The sequence below is a fragment of the Procambarus clarkii genome, chromosome 45, assembly GCF_040958095.1.
Source record: "Procambarus clarkii isolate CNS0578487 chromosome 45, FALCON_Pclarkii_2.0, whole genome shotgun sequence".
NCBI lineage: Eukaryota > Metazoa > Arthropoda > Malacostraca > Decapoda > Cambaridae > Procambarus > Procambarus clarkii.
The window spans coordinates 6,107,461-6,123,124 of NC_091194.1; the positions used below are offsets into that span (position 1 = coordinate 6,107,461).

General features: G+C 40.6%; 1 protein-coding gene across 9 annotated transcripts in view; it reads left to right on the forward strand.

Moving 5' to 3' along the window:
- The window catches only part of LOC123769798 (fibrous sheath CABYR-binding protein), a 225,839-nt gene that overhangs the window by 14,805 nt on the left and 195,370 nt on the right, over positions 1–15,664 (forward strand). The window contains exons 3-10 of one of the 9 annotated variants that reach the window (XM_069301292.1): positions 3,896–3,946; positions 6,221–6,283; positions 7,405–7,500; positions 7,955–8,299; positions 8,826–8,873; positions 9,252–9,335; positions 9,538–9,570; positions 13,900–15,459. The exons of 3 other annotated variants lie outside the window; for them this stretch is intronic. In XM_069301292.1, coding sequence (XP_069157393.1) covers positions 3,896–3,946; positions 6,221–6,283; positions 7,405–7,500; positions 7,955–8,299; positions 8,826–8,873; positions 9,252–9,335; positions 9,538–9,552 — 702 coding nt within the window. In that variant the 3' untranslated portion in view covers positions 9,553–9,570; positions 13,900–15,459. Of the gene's footprint in view, positions 1–1,423; positions 2,465–3,895; positions 3,947–6,220; positions 6,284–7,404; positions 7,501–7,954; positions 8,300–8,825; positions 8,874–9,251; positions 9,453–9,537; positions 9,571–13,899; positions 15,460–15,664 lie in introns of those variants that run through there. 5 more of the 9 variants (XM_069301297.1, XM_069301291.1, XM_069301294.1 and 2 more) reach the window with 5 other exon arrangements.

Here is a 15,664-nt window from a genome sequence, read left to right on the forward strand (position 1 = left end):
TTCTCAAATCATAAAAGATTCAGTTTGCCCTATTTTTCCTGCACACTTTAGCTGATGTATGTATAAGTTGTCTGCTGTAATGACTTTCTCCTTGACCTTGACTTGCTAGATGTTATTTTGACCCGCTATGTATCGTCAATAGCGATACATGATGCCTTGGCTGCATTGATTTTCTACTGTTAAGTTTATATAATATGTATTATATAAATTTTTGAAGGGAAATGTATGTAATGTCTTGGCAAGAGTCTCCATTCCACTGCTGCACCCACTTAATGCACTCACTGTAATGTGCATGTCTTCTGTTCATTTGACTTGTCCAACCCCCCCCCCCCCTCTCCTCTGCCCCCCTCAAAAAAAAAATAAAAAAATAAAGGCTTCTTAGAAATGAACAAAAGAAATTTAAAACATTAGTACTATCGGCAAAACGACATGGAAATTTGTGCATGATCATTGCGTTGTAATGTCTCCCACCCTTGTTGCGTAGAATGACCTACACCCCCTCCTTTTTTTTAACATGACAAATGTCGTATACTGGAAGAGCATGGACCTTCAAATACTAACACAAGTGTAATATGTTTGATCAATTTTATGGTAAACAAGAGTACACCATTTATGTAAGAATGTTATTGCAATAATAAACTGGATTTTGATCTTTATTTCTCACAAGAATATTAAAATCTTTAAAGTTTTGAGAGCATGGAAAGTACAGTATGCTTACATGTGCCTTAATGGTATCAGCGCTTAGCTATTTATACTTCAGAAACAACTTGTATCTTTCTCACTTCCTTTTTGCTTTAAACTTTCAATAAGTTGAAATGAATTTACTTTGAGAATGTTAGTGTTTTGGCAGATGAATGTTGAGTTGTGGAGGATGAGTGGGCATTCACTCGCCACATGAGTATGTAGGGGTGGCTTAATTATTCAGATTAGTTAACCTTTAAACGGCTCGACTCAAGTCCTACATGGCGTGCGACACAATAGTTCACAAAAACTTGTATAAAAATCCCACTTAGCGATTAATGCACAAGAGGTAATCGCAGATTGCGGTGGAGCCGTTTAAGGGTTAAATGCCTAGCATACTAGTGGTGTATGTTTACCTTTTGCCACTTGCCCCCTTTTAGAGCTTGCCGGAGGCGACATCCGAGGCAGCTCCATCACCCTTCAGCGCCCCCCTTCCCCCGGCCACCCCACCCCCACCCCCCTTGATCCTCAGGCCAACCAAACTGCCCCCCTCGCTCAGCCCGAACAGGTCTCGGAATCTGAAGTCTCCCCTGCTCCCTCGCACACAGAGGTGGAAGTGGCACCGGAAGTCTCCTCAGAGTGTGGTATTATAACGTTGCCTTTATCACCAGTGGAAACCCTTGAGCCTATTTGTGTTGAGCCAATTGATGCTCATTTTGCACCTGATACTTTCATTGAACAGGCTGTAGCTCCTGGGCCCACTAAGGATCCTGCCCCTTCAGAAGAACCAGTTGCCATTCAAGATTCTGCACCAGTAGAAATCCTTAAAGATGTTGAATCCAGCCCTGTCCAGGAATCTGTGACCGATGTCCCAACTATAACTCCATCCTCGGCCCCAGAGGTTATTGAAGTGGAATCTGCGCCTGTTGTGGAATCTGCGCCTGTTGTGGAATCTGCGCCTGTTGTGGAATCTGCGCCTGTTGTGGAATCTGCGCCTGTTGTGGAATCTGCGCCTGTTGTGGAATCTGCGCCTGTTGTGGAATCTGCGCCTGTTGTGGAATCTGCGCCTGTTGTGGAATCTGCGCCTGTTGTGGAATCTGCGCCTGTTGTGGAATCTGCGCCTGTTGTGGAATCTGCGCCTGTTGTGGAATCTGCGCCTGTTGTGGAATCTGCGCCTGTTGTGGAATCTGCGCCTGTTGTGGAATCTGCGCCTGTTGTGGAATCTGCGCCTGTTGTGGAATCTGCGCCTGTTGTGGAATCTGCGCCTGTTGTGGAATCTGCGCCTGTTGTGGAATCTGCGCCTGTTGTGGAATCTGCGCCTGTTGTGGAATCTGCGCCTGTTGTGGAATCTGCGCCTGTTGTGGAATCTGCGCCTGTTGTGGAATCTGCGCCTGTTGTGGAATCTGCGCCTGTTGTGGAATCTGCGCCTGTTGTGGAATCTGCGCCTGTTGTGGAATCTGCGCCTGTTGTGGAATCTGCGCCTGTTGTGGAATCTGCGCCTGTTGTGGAATCTGCGCCTGTTGTGGAATCTGCGCCTGTTGTGGAATCTGCGCCTGTTGTGGAATCTGCGCCTGTTGTGGAATCTGCGCCTGTTGTGGAATCTGCGCCTGTTGTGGAATCTGCGCCTGTTGTGGAATCTGCGCCTGTTGTGGAATCTGCGCCTGTTGTGGAATCTGCGCCTGTTGTGGAATCTGCGCCTGTTGTGGAATCTGCGCCTGTTGTGGAATCGGCGCCTGTTGTGGAATCGGCGCCTGTTGTGGAATCTGCAGAGAAGGCTTCTCAGGTATCTGAATTAAGCAAAGAGGCCATTCCCTCTTACACTTCAGTTAGAGATCCTGTTCCTGTACCCAGGAATCTTTTGAATCCCTTCCCTTAGTAAAAGAACCTCTAACAGTAGCAGTCTCTCCTGTGTGTGAAACTAACAATGGGCAGTCATCGTCTTTAGAAGATAACCTAGAGGAAACTAACTCTTCTGCCTTGGCTTTAGAGGAAACTTGCCAGACATTGGGGGAACTCGGAGAGTTTGCTACAGAAATGGAAAAAACCACTCCGAGCGTGTTTGAGAGCACAGTATGTGCTATACCCGAGCCTGTTGAGGCGAGCGAGGTGGGTTGCGTACAATGTGGAGCTCTTGCAAGGGTCACGTCAACTGATGGAACCTGTGACAACTGCCATCACGCTACCGAGCAGGTATATATTGTATAACCACTTCCTGGGGCAGTGCCCTCCTCGATAGGATGTCATGTATCCTTGTGGTATAACTTCCAACTCAAGATTTTTTTTTAATCTTATGTTATGCTTGGAACAAATATGTAGTTTTCTTCCCTGTGAGCTTCATTAGGAGTAACTGTCTACTCCCATAGGTGCTTCTTCATAAACTGTCACTGTACTGTAAACCCCACATTATTGGAGTTTTTCCTTCACATAGCGTAGGAATGTGCGAGTAGACCAACCAGACTTTGAAGACGCAACCCATTGAAAACAAAATGGCTGACACTAAACTTTTGCTTGTATTTGTCATAGTATTTTTGGCGATATTTTTGTAGAACGCTACCAGACTTAAATTTATTAAATTTCACAATTTTCAGTATTGATTGATTTAATGCACTGTTATTAGGATGCCATGCAGATTTTTTAGCAGCTAAAAATAGATGTTTGCCTGTTAAAGTATGTTTATTTTGATGCGTAGTGTGTGAAGAGCTGGCATGAATTGCAGGCATCCCATGTAGACAGGGAATGCTGTTGGGAATGTTTTGAGGCATCCCACAAGGACATTGGATGTCTATGGAGCATCCTATCCAGACAATGGACACCTCGGGGTACCCAGGGACATCCTATTCGGACATTGGGTGCTGACACTTAACGTCGTTTAGCTCGGCTGCAGTTTTGGAGTAAAATAAGCATCATGAATTAACTTAACCAGCTAAATCTAATGCTTAGTGGTTTTTAATAAAATTTAAGGCTAATTGGGCTTTCTAATGGTGGGAAAATTAATGCCATATATATTTTGTATTACATGCTTGCTGACAAATTTGCTTTATCTTTACATTTATGTCTATACTGTATAAGCAATTATTTAGGTATTTTCTTTAAGCAAATGTGAAATAATTGAAGCAGTCATATTTATTTCGTCAAGTTTGAAATAATTACTTCAGCTATTTGATTTTACTTGATTTTTGCAATGTGCATCTTAATTTTTTTGTTTAAAATATAGGAACAAAAAGAGGAAGCCCCAGCTGCAGAAGAGACTGCACAAGTGGTGGAGGTAAGTAGTCTTCATACTGAAATATTGTAGGATTGACATGCACACAGCACATTACTACAATCCAAATGTGTGTGGGGTTTTTTTCTTATATCCCAGGTAAATTATATAGGAAAGAATGACAAGACAGCGATATCAAACGCAACGGTAGCAACTTTCAGCAATGCTCTGATCTTGCATTGTCAACATGAGGTTAATCTTGTGTACATTTATATAACGATGCAGTGGAATTTAATTTGAATAACCTAACACATTTGGGCTGGATCCAATTAGTTAAAGCATGGAATTTGTCCAATACTTCTAGGGGCCCCCTAGGTCCACCCCCCTTTTCAGAGGGCCTAAAAGCACTTAATGTGCTAACATTATCTAACTTTAAGATTCAAGAATCGTAATTTCTTAACCAATGAAATTGCAAGAACTTGTGGTTTCTAGGTGCTCGCCTAGACTTCCCAGGCGCACGCACTACAAATTAGACCACGAGGAGGTAAAAGCATCTTAACAAAAGTACTTTTTCCCACAGTGCTTGTACTGCACTGCTGCCTTCAGAGCTTCAAGCAGGTCAGCATTAAATCCTGGATCATCCAAATGATTGGGCACTCTTCCTTACCTTTTTGCATCCCAAATCCTTACCCTCGTATTCATTTAAGGTGCTATATGGTCATAATTGCTAAGCACCTCTTCCTGATAATTACCCTACCTTACCTTATGGTAGGTGTACCTTTAGCTCAGCATGGTCCTGATATAACTGTCTCCAGTATCTTTAGAGCAGAGTTAGCAAGGAATGCGTCTATAAGACTAAATAAGTTAGGGGGCATACTAAGGCAGAATTGCATAACCACCAGGAATGGGGAGTTTGGAAAGAAGCAGAAGCATTAAAAAAAAAATGCTACCGTTTGCCGAACCAAAAATGTACAAAACCTTCCCAACCCACCTAACCTTTTGCAGTCTATGTATAGTCTTCAGTATTACTGTGCTTTTATTTTGACTAAGCTTTAAATTGATTGGTCTGTTCTGTAAAATGTCCCACGTTAAACAAGAGGAAAGGTTACTCGAACATTTAAGTTGAACAGCGAAGCAAGTACAAAGTTGCCAGACTGAGGTGATTGAAGCATCTCTACAACAAGGTCAGAGAAACATTGGGCAGAGTTTTTCACCCTATGCCCCTGTTACCTAGCAGTAAAATAGGTACCTGGGTGTTAGTCAGCTGTCACAGGCTGCTTCCTGGGGGTGGAGGCCTGGTCGAGGACCGGGCCGCGGGGACACTAAAGACCCGAAATCATCTCAAGATAACAAAGATAAGAGAGGTATAGGAAGAAGTTGATAGGATATTCTTGGCAATCTTCTACAGTGGTAGTGTATGGAGGCTTAATGACATTGGGACGTGTTTATGAAAGGTTTTATATTTTCAAAGTGTACCTGATCAACATGGTGGGAAGGGGCATATCTTGAGGTTATCTTGAGATGATTTCGGGGCTTTTTTTTTTATTTAGTGTCCCCGCGGCCCGGTCCTCGACCAGGCCTCCACCCCCAGGAAACAGCCCGTGACAGCTGACTAACACCCAGGTACCTATTTTACTGCTAGGTAACAGGGGCATAGGGTGAAAGAAACTCTGCCCAATGTTTCTCGCCGGCACCTGGATCGAACCCAGGACCACAGGATCACAAGTCCAGCGTGCTGTCCGCTCAGCCGACCGGCTCCCTAGGGGCATGGTTGCAAAGATAGATTTTAAAAGTTCTTACACACACACAACATGGGGCCCCCCCCCCCCAGATAACAGGTGCTGAGGGGCCTGGTGGATAGCGCGAAGGACTCGTAATTCTGTGGAGCGGGTTCGATTCCCGCACCAGGCAGAAACAAATGGGCAAAGTTTCTTTCACCCTGAATGCCCCTGTTACCTAGCAGTAAATAGGTACCTTGGAGTTAGACAGCTGTCACAGGCTGCTTCCTGGGGTGTGTGTGTGTGTGGTGTGGAGAAAAAAAAAGTTAGCAAACAGTTGATTGACATTTGAGAGGTGGGCCGAAAGAGCAAAGCTCAACCCCCCGCAAAACCCAACTAGGCGAATACACACACAATTTGGTGCCACCCTTTGAATTGTTAAAATATTAGTTGGATCACTTATTTTGTCTATTGTTAACATATTGTAATTATACTGTATGTATTGTATATAGTTTTATATGTATTATGCCTATTTACAGTAAGAGATTGTATCTTATCAATAGACCATCAATGATTGTAGATTGTTTATGAATAACTTTCATTGTTATAAACATTTCAGGAACCTAAGGCTCCAGTAGAGGAAGTTCCTGCCTCGGCTGAAGTTAAGGAAGAGATTGTGAAGGTAAAGTTCTTATAGCCCTTGTGGCATCTTGAAGGTATGCTTTAAAACACCTGAATGGCTAGTCCCTATCTGTGATTACCTCCTATACTCTTATTGACAAATGTAATTCACTTCTGTGAATTGTGAATACTTTTCTAGAGAGCCAAACAGTGGATCCCTGTTGATAACCATACTATGGTAGCTCCACATGCACCACATCAGCCAGTCATTAAAACCCTCCCAAGTACCAGAGACCAAAACACTATTCCCTCTCCCCCCCCCCCCCCCCTTCCCTTTTAGAGGTGCAGAGAGCAGGAATACATGATCACCCTCACTGAAAAAAAAATGGACAATAGGACTAGAGGACCACCCACCACCACAGCCATGGATTTGGAGAGGAAAATCACACAAGATATTACGTAGATACTTTTTTGACTTCCAGTAATCTTTTAATGAATTTGTCAAGACTTGATTGGGGGCAGCTAATGGCAAAAAGCGTGATCTAGGTGGGAAGGTGGCGAGTACTTGATGGCCAGAAAACAAAAGATCAGTCTAAGATGTGTTAGGCTAGTTTCCCTTGATGTATAGCTAAATATATCTATTCTCTCTTCTCTCTCTAATCCATAGATGTAATTGATGCAATGCTAATGAGGATAGTAAAAACTGAGGACTGTGGTGCTAAAAGACCACCTTGGCAAAATAAAGTAATGGGTAAATAATGGCAGGTGGTTGCCAGCCATCTTTGCTCAACCCCTCACACTTTTTCAATCGTTATCTGTGATTTTCTCCAGTTTTCACATTGCCAATAAACGCATCCCCCCCCCTCCCCATTTGATTTGTTAAAATATACCAGTACTGGGCACAGGGTAATAACGTCTAAATTTAGTGCTATCAATTCCCTTGAAGCTGAAAATATTTGCTGTTCTGCTACTTTCATTGTTACTTATTTATAAGAATGGGGTTGTTAAATCATGCATGTTATCTCTGGCATGGGGATGGTGGTCACTCATTAGTCCCTCAGCAGGCCAATTAATCCTTTGTAAGATATACCGTAAGCTTCAAACTAGTGCCAACATTTTTTTTTTATTATGGAAGTGTTATCAGTTTCGCATTAATTGGTTGCCGTTTCCACAATCCTATAGGAGGAAGCTGCACCTGCTGTTGAAACTGCCCCTGTTGAGGAAAAGCCTGCTGAAACTCCTGCCACTGAGCAAGTCCAGGAAGAAACAAAGACTGAGGTTAGTTAGTTCCTAATTGTAGTTTTACATTTAATTTGATGGGAAGGCCTTTGAGCAATTTTTGTTTTATATTTTTGCACTTTGGTCACTGTTTTTGTGCTTCTAAACCAGACAGTGGTTCTGCAAATGGGTTTCTTCTCGAAACTGCTGTGATTCCTAGGATTTATGTTGCTTTTGTGTAGATTGCATTTTGATTCACAGGTCTTGTTTGTATTGTGAAGTTTGCCTCGGCCATGTAATTTTTAATATCTAAATGTGTATCTTCTTGCTTAGTCCCTTGGCATTCTATCCTATTAAGTATTTAATGGAACACATCACCACTGCAGCAGCTTCATTAATTATCTTCAAAACTAAATCTATACTGACATGCACTAATAGCTGACAGTGTGCCAGTTGATGCAGTAGTGGTGTGGCTGATGCATGACTGCCTTGTGCTCATGGGTGCCTTCATCAGGTGGAGGGAAGCGTTGCCAGTACGGAGGTTCCTGTTGTAGTGAGTGTGCCCGAGCAGGAAGCTACCCCTGCTCAGGAGACTGCTCCCATTCAGGAGGAGGCACCTGCGCAAGAGTCCTCCCCTGTGGAGGAGCAGGCTCCTCTTTTGGACATTTCTGAACAGGTGTCGGCTCCTCTTATAGAAGAGGCGAGCCCTGTTCAGGAAAGTGCTCCAGTCAATGAGGCAACTCCTGCTCCAGAGTCGACCCCAGTGGAGGAAGTAACTCAGACCACAGAGGCTGAGACCACACACCAGTCACAAGTGGTTGCAACCACAGAGTCCACACCTGAACAGGACTCCACACAGGTGAGGCTCTACCACAAATAATCACACCTTCCATACATTTGAGCTCCTTTCTCCACTTGAGACTATTATGCTACATAGTTATGCTTCACATTTATTAAATTCTTTAGTAATTGTACTGTAATTCTGTCTCGTTAGTTTTGTACTAATCCAGAAATGAGATAGACTAGTTTAAAATTTCTGTACATATTAGAATGGCTTCTATGCTTTTCCCCCTTCTTGAATCTAATTAGCTGTCTCCCCCACTTGCACTACTGTCTCCCCCTCCTTCCCCCCTGCACAAGCACGTGGCACATATTATTTGCCATAAATCTATTTCCACTCCCTTCATCAGTACAGTGTAAGGCGGTTTATTATAAGGTGAGAACCTGTCGGCTTTGTAAATTTGTGCCCTGGTGTTATTTATGGGGCTTCTTGTGGCTTATTTCTAAGTTTATTCTTACTAGTTGGAATGTGGTATAGATTCGCCCAATTATTGGCCCTTCGGTATATTTTCACCATCTTTGCTTTTTTTTTTTTTCCTGTTAAGGTGTCTGAGGCTGTTGGCAAGCCTGTGACTGATGATTTAGTGAAGAAGGTATGTAGGGGGTATAATGCACTGTAGTTGTATGTTGACTTTTATTTCTATTGTAGCTACAGTATTTTACTTTAAAGATGTGCATGATACTTGTAGATTTATTTGTACCCTTTCCATTTTGTATTTTACATTAAGAACCACTAATTGTTGTGAACTTTTTTTAACAGGTAATGCTTAAATAGTGATTTACTCATACTGGGGTTAAAATTGTAATGTTTGGGATAAAGCCTTAATACTTTTATGTCCTATTCAGTGTGACTACTATAATATCCGAAATCAAAACTGTAAAGTATTTTGGCCCTTTTTTATATTTGCAACTCTGACATACAGTAGCATGGATATGCAAGTTAGTGTGGAAAGTTAATTGGAAGTCTGTAGTTCAAGGAGTTGGATTCTGAAGTGGAAGCCATGTTGACGCTAGCAGACTCCGCACATGCTTTGGTTGAAGTACAACGGTTAAAGGTTAGGGTAGATGCTATGTAATCTAATGAAAACATCAGATTATCAATGAATATGGATATATAGTTTAATGGGACATGCATTTGCTGTGTAAAATAAAATACTGAATACACGTTTTTGATTGACAGTGCATCCCCCCCCCCCCCAAAAAAAAAAAACCTAAGCAATTCAATAAATTCTGATAACATGTTAAATTTTGTTGAAGGACCAGAACATCTGAACCTGCCACAGCTGGTGTGTAAGTTGAGAATATTATGTATTTAAATGTGTGTGGCCATTAACCAGGACAATTGATGACTAATGGTTGGGTGTGTTATTGAATACTGAATACAAGACATTAGTAAAGAGCGAATAAGATTTTGATCTAGAAAGATTTTCAAACTGAAATGGAATGTAAAGATCAACATTAATCCTATGTTGATTTAACATTGCTAGAGCATATTTAGCTTGCTGGCACAGTGGGTAAGTCTGGGCAAACGATGCTGGTGTTGTACCGAATCAACATTGATGATGATCCTGTATTTTTTAAACTTCACTGAAGCATGTTTTGCTGGGTGGGGTAGGAGGGGGCAATGACAAGACTGCTGGGGGTGCATTATCTTTTGACCTCTTGCAACGCTGCTCAAATTTTCCAGTTTCTTGTGGCAATTCTGTTTTGCTAGGGTTTTAGCACGTGGGTGTTTCTTGTTTTTGGCATTTTTGGTCACGTTTCTTGTTTTGGTTATGCTGGTGTTTCATAAGTTTTGTGTTATGACCATGATAGACCAAAATGGCGTCACTGTTGACTAATGTATGGTAAGAATGTTAACTTGCCCCTTTTTTATATATATCCCAGTAAAGATGGAAGGTGATTAGTGTTGATAAAGTGCACAGCCTCTGGATACTTATTCACTGCTAGGTGAACATAGACATTAGGTGAAAGAAAAATTTGTGCCCTTCTGGGAATCAAACCCAGGATACTCGATTGAGAGTTGAGGGTATAGACCATTGTACTACAGAGTTGACAGTGAATGCAAAAGTGGTATAAGAAAGGGAAAGGGATAATAAATAATAAAACCTTAAATATGCAGTATAAATAGTTAATTACTTGTACAGTCTTGAAGACGTGAAGCTTTATAGAGTTGACCCTTCATGAGAAACTAAAAGTATGTCGGGGTTGTCAACTTGTGGAATACCTGTTCATCTGGGTAGCAGGGATGCTGGTTGGATCACAGATATGCTCTTGGTGATTTGACAAAGTTCATGGGATAGGACTCATTCCTTTAGATATAGCATAATTTGTTTTTCTGCAAACATTAGTGGTAATGCTCTGTAACATGGGTGCTTGTGCCTCTTGCAGGCAATAACTCAAAATTTTGAAATTTGGCAGACTGCTTTCGTACTGCTGTTTTCTCCTGTGTATACAGTACATAATTGAAAGTAGCATCTTGGAGAGATTTGACCATTAACTACAGTATGGAACTGTACTTGTTCATACTGCTGGCCAATAAGTTTGATAATGCAGATAAATATTTATACCCAATTACAGTGCAAATTTAATTGGCATGATTGGATGCGTGTACAACAGAGCAGCACATTGGTTAATGTTAAAAGGATAATTGTTTATATAATATTGTCATGGAATACACAAGATTCTGACTGGCCTGTCCACAGTAGTGCATCTATGTATATTGTCAAGTCTATAACAGTATTAAATTCATACAATTGCTATAATTTAATAAAAAAAATTTAACTCCTAGTTTATAAAATGATCATACAATTGTTCAATAATTCTATTTTACAAAGTATTCTACAAAGAACTGATGATGATAGGGGGCTATGATGCGAGCTAGTGAAAATGTAATATCAGGACCTGAGTGAATGTGTTTACGTGGCTTACAGTACACACTTTTGATGTCACCCTAGGTAGATGTACCTGGTGTAATAGTAACTTGCCTCATGGCCAAGTTTGGGTTAGTCTTGGCCAGGTGGATTGGTTATGCTCCAATCTTTAATGGTTTGCCTCTGTTTGCCCAACACTAATTTGATACCTTGTTTAGATTGGCAAAGTCATGTTTTGGGGAAAACTAGTGGACAAGGCTTGCCATGATCTATGGGAGGGGAGAAAGTTCTCGGCTTGTTAACGAAGTCGGAAGGTACCTCCTACTGTAGTCACTTGTGGGGGAGAAGCATGACTTGACTGCCTGAAAGTTAGAGGGCAGGTAGAAGTGTCGCATTAACTTGTGATTTGCACGAGTAGTCTTCTGCTTTGTGTTCAGACTGTTCTGTGATAAGCCACAAGAGATGGCCAATGTGTGTAGATTTTTCTGGGTTACTGTTACCTCCAGGTAGACTAGAAATTTGGCAATACTAATATTTAGTAAATTACACAGTTGTGCGTATTGAATGTGCATGTATATCATGGATTTGGTGTGCACTATCGTATTGATCCCTTCCAGTATTGAACCTATACTTACAATTACAATTGAAGGTTCATACACAGGATGACAAAGAAATTTGTGAAATCCTAAAAAAAAAAATCTATGCTATTTTTAGACTCCAGTGAACATGAAAGTGGAAGATAGACTGTTTTTGAGTTGTATCATATTGATGGATGATGTCATTGATTATAGCAGTGCTGTTATGGCTCAGGGGTCATTTAATTAACCTTGTGTAACCTGTGGTGGTCAAAATCCATTACTTTTTTTTTCCTCTACCACAGCCACACAATTACAATGCTAACCAGCATATATACATTTTCTTGTCCTCTATGGACAGGGTGAGAGATTTGTTAAACATATAGTTCAGGGATTTATTGAACAATCAACCACAGAAGGTAATTGTAGTGCTTTTAAAATTCTAGGCTAACCTACATACATAAAATCCAGTACTGGCCATTTCTTACCTTTAGTTGATTTAGTCGTTTTGCTTGGTTCCCAGCCACATTGGTATTACCTTAAATGACTGTGCAGATGCTGCTGTTAAGGAGGCTATTGCAAGTGTTCCATTTATCAAACATTCCTTGTGTAGATATCTACCCAGTCATTCATTCATCTATTTGCAACCATGGGCAGGGTTGTTGGTCTGGTGTTAGGAGGGTAACAAACTATACAATCTTAAAACTAGCCTGTACCATTGGCTGTCCTTACCAATGTAATCAGCACTTTGAAATGACTCTGGCTAGGTTATGTATCTGCCATAAATGCTTAACTCACTGGGCACTTGATAAAACGTTGCCCTACTCATTACTGTCCAAACTGCTTGGTCCGCCATTACAGTCGTATACCTCCTATAGAATGTCTCGATTTTTCAGGACATTTTTCAAGGCTTTCCTAATGTTCTCTCTAAAATACTTGGCGAATCTGATACTTTCGATATTGCTTGCCTTGTATGCCTTTCTCATATTGGTATCCTTGGTGATATTTAGTGCCTTTTGAACATCCTGCAACACTGATTGAGCTACTCTCTCCCCACCTTGGTTCCTTGTTTTGACAGTTACTTCGAAAAGGCATTCAACAAGTGGCCATGGAGTGATAGCCCATAGAGAGAGAGAGAGAGAGAGAGAGAGAGAGAGAGAGAGAGAAATAGGAATAACAGGTAAAGTAGGGTGTTGGATTTGCAATGTTCTGTCCAACAATGCAAAGAGCAAATCAAACAAATAGTCAAAGGGCCAAGTGCAGTAAAAAGTTCTGTACTCCAGGGCACAATCCTGGCAGCACTGCTTTCTAATTCACATCAGATATAGACAAAACTAAGTCACAGCATCATGTCATCCTTTGTAGACATGCAAAATTCAGTGTGAAAATTTCTTCTAAAGACACTGGAAAAACTAAGAGCCGATATTATTAACGTTTTCAATTGGGAAATGAAAGATAACATGTTCAGTAGTTGGAACTTCCAGGATCTTTGGTATAATAGAAATGAACTCGAACAAAATAGAAAACGCAATCAGACCTACATATAGATGGAAGACGTGAAATTTTTTTTGGAATTTGTCTGACGACTTGACATTTAGTGATTATAGCATGGCAAATGTAGCAACAGCCAGGGATAGGATTGATTGAGAACATTTAAATCGAGAGATCCCATCACAATATTAATACTATCTAAATCACTGGTGCTGCCCTGCCTTGAGTACCGCTTGGTACTTCAGCTTTCAGATCGAGAGAGATGTCTGAAAGAGGGACTATAAAAAATATGCAGCACTCATAGAAAAGACAAAGCACCTAACATAAACTCTCAAAGTGCGTATGCACGCGCGTGTCCATTTCTCTCTCATATGTTTCTCGTATTTATATATGTGCATGATACAGCACAGAATGTTGAAGATTCGCTACTTGGAACAAAAAGTTCTAAATAGCATGGGCTATGGTGAGCCCGTAGACGTCTTTTAGTTGCACCACAGAATGAAATTGGAAGCTTTAGTCTCTTGGACAGACCTTTTTCAAACTTCTGATTTCCTCCTTCTTTTGTGGTGTGTTCTAACAAGCAATTAACCCCATTTTTTAAATAGGTTTGTTGTTTAATATGTTTTTAATAAGTTATTGCTTGAAATGCCTTGGAATAATGAACTTTTTGTATTTTACAGAAAACTGAAGCTGGAGAGAAGGTTGAAGAGTAATAGGATTCTCTGTGCATTGCCACAAGCCATTCCACCATCAAGCTTCATCATGCCCCCCTCCCCCCTTTCCCACCCCTCCTGGAGTCAGGAATTATGTCAAGCAGCAACACAACCTCGCTATAGTGGGTTGCCAAATTAGTTGTTCCCCCAAGATATTTCAGAACACGTCCACTCTTTTACCAGCTATTAGTATTAGCCTTGTATTTAATCTCTTGGAGAATATGTATTCAATTAGTCCTCGAGTTCTTAAATGTCGATGAAGCCTGCAGTATGGGGCTTTTGTCGTCAGTGTGCACAAATGAGAAGTGATTGATAGTAGTGTTGCTGTGCCTTAACACGTCATGTGTTCACATTTGGCCAGTGTGGAAGTTCTGCAAGCCAGGTATCTTGGGGGGTAAGAGGATAAATTCTAAAAGACTCAATTTTGTGTTACCCAGCCTAGACACACTGATTAGTCTTAAGCGGAGATATCACAAAATTTATACTATTATCAGTATATGCAGCAAGACTTCATTTTGAATGGTGTACTGTATAAATACAATGTGGGGCAATTTAGCCTCGTTGTGACTTGGTATACCAATAAGACCTTAAGTGCGTATCGCCGCAAAAGTGAAGTGATTGGCAAGCCCACCCAACCACATTCTTCCCGTTTCGTATGAAGGAATTTGTGATTTTTCTAAGCTCTGTTGAATGGATTTGTGTGATGCATCATTTGACGTGGTTCTTTTAAATTGTTGTTTGTGAGGGGAGGAGCGTGGTTGGGACGAGAGGGACCTTTTTGTATAGTTTGTATTATGCATTGTGAATAAGGATGAAATTTTTTGCTAGATCAAGAAACTATTATTAAAACCTAGTGTAAATTCTAGACGACAAAAACGAGTTATTGTATTAGTAATGCTTATAATTTGGCAGTACTTTTGTAAGTTGAACGAGACACTTATGATTTTATACCCAAATCTCTCGTTAGGATATCTCTGTATTGCTCATGTAGTAATTTTTTTTTTTAAATCACTGCTGATATATTAAATCTAGTTTACTTGATTGTTCCATGACATGTGCTTCTGCCTGTTAGAGAATAAGGCCTAAGCACCATAAAATTGCTGTTGCATCATATTACCCAGTTTGGAATTTGGGATTTTTCTTCTGCAGTCTCTCCTCTAATCATTTAATTAGAGCTAAAATGTTGGTATGTGCAGAATGGAATAATTACAGCATTTTTGATAGTATATTTAACTAGATATAACCAACCTCTTTGCTATTATAAACACACCAAAATTTTTCTTGTAAATTATAAAAATAGTTCTTTATTTAATTTTTAAGTCATTGTATGCAAAAGCACTTCAATTAAAAAATAAAATCTCTTTTAGTATTTAATTTTTATGGAGTTACATAATATACAGAAGAAAGTTTGCACAAGACTTTTTGTCCTGGCATTGGCAATAAGCAAAATTTTACTGGTGCTTTGCTGTTTTTATGATATCTTGATTTGCCGTGTAATAAAGGATATTAAGAAGTTTACACATTGTAGTATTGTTGTTTTATTGTCACATTAACGGAACATTTACACCCCCCCCCCCTTGTCAGTTCACCCTTGGTGACTCCAATGTCTCTAATGTTGTCTGCTCTCACTTTGGCATTAGGTGATGGCGTTTCAACATCTGTGACGGTGCTATAGTCTTGACCTGGCTGGGTGGTTTTTGATAATTACTTGCAAGAAAACTATAAATTTTAT